Source organism: Morus notabilis, unplaced genomic scaffold (assembly GCF_000414095.1).
Source record: "Morus notabilis unplaced genomic scaffold, ASM41409v2 Scaffold461, whole genome shotgun sequence".
Taxonomy (NCBI): Eukaryota; Viridiplantae; Streptophyta; class Magnoliopsida; order Rosales; family Moraceae; genus Morus; species Morus notabilis.
Window position 1 is genome coordinate 34203 of NW_010362181.1, and position 4981 is coordinate 39183.

General features: G+C 35.0%; 1 protein-coding gene across 1 annotated transcript; it reads right to left on the minus strand.

Moving 5' to 3' along the window:
* Window positions 1-1615: 1615 nt before the first annotated feature.
* Window positions 1616-4702, minus strand: LOC21384902 (polyphenol oxidase, chloroplastic). Its single transcript, XM_010101205.1, has 2 exons — window positions 3973-4702; window positions 1616-2319 (listed from the first exon to the last, which is right to left on the minus strand). Exons 1-2 carry the CDS (start codon window positions 4700-4702, stop codon window positions 1616-1618), a joined length of 1434 nt encoding a protein of 477 aa, XP_010099507.1.
* Window positions 4703-4981: the final 279 nt, after the last annotated feature.

Genomic DNA, 4981 nt, shown 5'->3' on the forward strand with positions numbered 1-4981 from the left:
ATATGTATATATATATATATATAAACTTGAATCCGTAAAGCCATAATCAAATCGAAAAATTTCAATTCTCAATGATTCAATATGAATAGGCTCTGATACCACTTGTAAGAGAAATTGCTTTAGGGTGAAAACCTTCACCAAATACCGGATCGTTCATGTTGTATTACCAAGAATTTATGATCTAAGCAAAAGCATACCTGAATCAGTCATGATGGAAGCAAATCACAAGCCTTGCGGTTAGTCTTTTAAATATACACGTAGTCCCTTAAAGTTCCCTTTGGATTCTCTCTATTCTCTCTGATGATGAGATGTCAGAAACAGAATGAAAACGTACATGTGATTTGGAGACCATAACCGTATATAAGTTAACTGTCCATTAACTTTCATTATTTCTAATTTGACCCATCATAAAAATAGAAATAATGATTTGGTCTCTATACATAAAAGGCCCACACTTTAATTAGATGCATTAAAGCTTAAAATACTTAAAAAATATCACTTTAAATGGGCTCATTCTAATATGATAGCCTCCAACACATAATAATAAACATATAAGTCCACATGGTCAATTAAGACCCAACAGTTCACCCACCCGCAGCCATAATCCTTTAATACTTAGTTTCATAACAATAAATTTTAATCAAACACAAAAATCAGTAAAACAAAAAGGCCATATTTCAGATTTTGTAGACATACGACATAAGCATTTAATTTGTATTTTAGTATTAAAAAAAAAAACAATTTCAGCACATTCAAGTATTCAACATTCACAATCAATCAGTATCACAATGTCCATATCAAATTCAAAATAACAAAAAATATATATTTTGTTGCGGTTAAAATTAGTTAACAAATTTGCAACGAGTTTTTTTGGTGATTTGTGAGTTGATTAGAGATAAGATTCGTGGACTCAAAAGAAAAATAGCAACACTAAGAATATAGTGGTTCACTCCAATATAGAGCTACATCCACTGAGAGGGCTTTTTTACTGTTCTTGGTCGAAATTACAAGTTCTGAGGAGAGAGGTGTTTTTAAATCTGATTCCCCTCAGGCCATTCTCCCTGCATATATACATCATGTTGTTTTGCCAACAACAATTAAGAATTCATGACATTTCATATTATTATTATTATTAAGGGACACAAAAAGGGACAGGAATAAGGGATATTTCCGACTTAAGCTACAAGTCTAAAAGGGCTTAATCTAACTAAGGCTTCTTCATCATTCAGTCAAAAGATGGCAAAATGTTAAATAATGATGGTTCATCCACTCTAGTCGGACAAACATATCTAGGTCATGAGTTCAACTCGTTAGAAACGACAACAATCCCAGGAAACGACACCACTGCAGTGGAGAAGGCTTTTTTGTTAAATTTTCTTCAACCAAGAATATATATAGCTAAACAGAAACATACTTTTATTGAGGATTCAGAAATCACTATTGATCACTTTTTTTTTCCATACATTAGCACACTTTTTATTATCACACGAGTACAAAAGGCGCAACACGCAAACCTTGCTTAATGAGGCCAACTTCGACACTAACGGTCGGTAGTTATATTAGTTGGCTGTTTATTCAAACTAATTTGCAAACATTTTCCACTACAACCCGAACTTTAAGAAAGCAGCTCAAGCTTGATGCCACCAATGGTAACCGGATAACTATTATTCGGCACGAAAGTGACGAATACGGAGTCATCATTGTCGGCTCCGATCTCATCCAACAAGTCCGTTATCCCAAGATTAAGCGAAACCTTGTGGATATGGTGGTGATCTCCACCATGTTTATGCTTATGAGGCACGTTTGCGAAGCATCCGGCGAACTCGGCGTTGGCAGGACCAGGTGCATACTCGTCGTTCACGTACACGTCAAACTTCACACGCAATATTCCATCGAAACTAATGTCTTCAACCACCAACACTTCCTCTTCCTCCTCCTTCTCCTCTTTGCTCCTCGCCTTTTTCGCCGGCCTCGGCACCACTATAGTAACTTCCGAGCCCTCCAAAGTTATGGGGAAATCGGTGAGCTCCGCCTTCCTCACATTAGGATTGCGTGGCACGGCCAGTCTGGTATGGGGCGTTCCCCTTTCTTTGAGCCAGGGAAGCTCGACCTTTTCGTAAACATAGCCGAGCACCTCGGTGTTGAGGCAATCTCTGATCTTGACACGAACAAGCTGGGCGTGCTCGTCGTAGAGCACGAACGAGGCATCTAGAAAGTCCGGCTCCGTGATGTCTTTCCTCTTCGGGCCATCTAATGTCTTCCAAATGCTCCACATCCGATCGACATTGGCGTGGTGGGCGAAAAAGATGGGATCTCGACCTACCGGGCGGAGTCACAAAATTTATCAGGCATTTGAGTTAGATCAAAATTTTAAATAATACTATGCGCGCACTTCGCGTATGTGACTTATTTAAAACAACAATTATACAAATCATTGGAAAAGAAAAGGAGGAAGAAAAAAGAAAGAATGGAAGAATGGTAATAATGGACATATTATCATTAGTGACTATATTAATAATTAAATTAATACAAAATTAATCAATATGCTAAATAATTACAAAACAGTAATTAGTAATCAATATATAAGCAATTACTGTCTTAGTAATTTACTCATAATTATTAGTTTATAAGGAATTAATTAGTGTCTTAATAAAAATATAATTAGTACATTAATAATATATGTATTCTATTTAGTAACTAAATAATTAACTTTTAATTACATGATTAAATAATTAGTTAATTAGTTACTAATGTTTATAAATAGCCTATTATTTGATATATTACATGATCAATTTTGATAATTATTCCTTAATAATCACTAATTACTAATAATCAATAATTATTTAATTAGTATATTACACAATTAATAGTTATAATTTAATATTAACTATCTCCGTATTTACTATTTATTATATGATAGATATAGAAATTATTAATTATTTATTTAATAACCTATTAAAATTTATTCCATTATTAATATATTATATAACAATTTTCAACTATTCAACTCCTGAAAAATAAAAAAAAGGGTCAAAATGAAGCAAAAATGAGTTTTAAGATGATAGGACAAAAACAAAAAAGAAAATAAAATTTCAGGATAAAAATATAAATAGTAAAAAAAGGACTGAATTGAAGAAATAAATAAGCTTGAGGATAAAAAGAAAAAAGAAAAAGTAAAAGAAAGGATTAAAAAAACAAGAGGTAAAAATTGGAAAAATAATAAAAAAATTTCACAAAAAGATAAAATAACTTCACCAAACTTTGAATAGTGCTTTTATGCGTAGATGAATAGTAAATGCATTGTGCTTTTTATTATAGTTATAGATTATAGATACATTACAAATCTCATAATATTAATGTATCTATATGCACGCTAATTCATTTGATATGGATGAGATAGGTTAAGAGTTAGAGACTCCAAATTGAAGTTCTGAAAAGTGTTAGCATGTAAATAAATACCCGTTGAACTTTATACTTTGTTTCAAGACATCTACTGAACTTTGAAAAGGGTTCGTTTCACCCCTTAAATATTTGATCCTAGATCAAAATGGCCCCTAACGTTATAAAACTTACAAAAAAATGATGTGACACTACTTATACTTGTATAAATATCCATAAACTATTGATTTTAAGTTACTTGCTACAGACTTAATACTTTTGTGTCATCTTGTTGCTTGATATTTTAAAAGTTTGAGAGGTAAATTGACACAAAATCAACAGTTTAGGAGATATCTGTGAAATGATATTAGTTTAGGGGGTGTTTTGAACTAGTTTTTATATTTTATATAATGTTTATAAAATGATATTTTATATTTTACTTTATTGTATTATATGATGTTTTCAAAATATATATGCACTATTTACCATTTATTTTTTTTCTTGAAAAAATGTAATATGTACTATGATTTAACTAAAAAAGCATTTAAAGTTAAGAACTTGAAGCTAGCGCTAATTAAGTAGCTGCGTCCCTACCTGCAGATTTGAAGACGCCCATGTCCTCGCCGCAGGGCGTTTGGGGCGTTATTTCATGGCCGGTCCAGTTGTGGACACAGTTGTGCGGGTGCTTCTCGATGCTGCCGGGCGAGGTCTTGCTTCCTTCACGATACGGGGAGCCGAAGAAAAGCAACGGGAGTTTCGCTCCAGAAACCATATTATTGTACATGACGCCGTAGTTATCGTCCACTTGATCCTTGCGAGGCTTAGGAGCTTTACCGTTATGATAGTCGAGGTCAACGGTGGTGGGCGGCTGGTGAACGGTGCTTCGGTTTAGGTCATACAAGGCGGACAATTTGTCGGTATACATGTCCGGTATTTGCATCCCATCCGGATGGTCCCAGTTCCAGAAGGGCAAGGCGAAGTTCGGGTCACCTATGAGGTTACCCAATATTTTCTCGTAAAAGTAGACGTACCAGCGGTGGAAGGGAAAGAAGAGCCAACTGTTGTGGACTACAAACTGAATATATTTGCCGAGGCCGTCTTTGTCGCCGTCTGGGCCATCGCAGTAGAGGGCGTGGATGTTGGCTTGTTGCATGAAATTCCGGGGGTCGGATGGGGGGAGATTTCGCATGATCTCTGTTGCTTTGTTGTACTTGGCGATGTACTCGCTGCTGACCTTGTGTGCCGGCTGCCTTACCCGGAGGGAGGTTACCGGCGGCGGCACATAATCGATGACCATAGTACTGGGCGCCTTTGAGCTGGCCATGAATGAGAATATTGATGATCTACGTGAAAGGACTTAATTTGCTTTTAAGCTTTGATAGACTAGGATGAATGAAGCCATAACCCATCTTTGAATTTATAGGGAAATATTCAGTCTGAATACTTTATTTATTTATTCGTTTGTTTCATTATTATTGTTGTTGTTGTTGTTGTTGTTATTATTTTTGCTGGGAAGAAGATTTTGAGGACCTAAATTTTGATAACTATCTAATGGCAGCAAATAAAGAAGGACGATCAGAGAGAAGTTGATCGAGTTTATAAC

Excerpts from the sequence above, each read along its gene's own strand:
- LOC21384902 (XM_010101205.1), bottom strand. The coding sequence starts at position 4,702 with ATGGCCAGCTCAAAGGCGCCCAGTACTATGGTCATCGATTATGTGCCG. Across the intron at positions 2,320-3,972 it reads GGGCGTCTTCAAATCTGCAG|GTCGAGATCCCATCTTTTTC; the intron begins GTAGGGACGCAG and ends TCCGCCCGGTAG.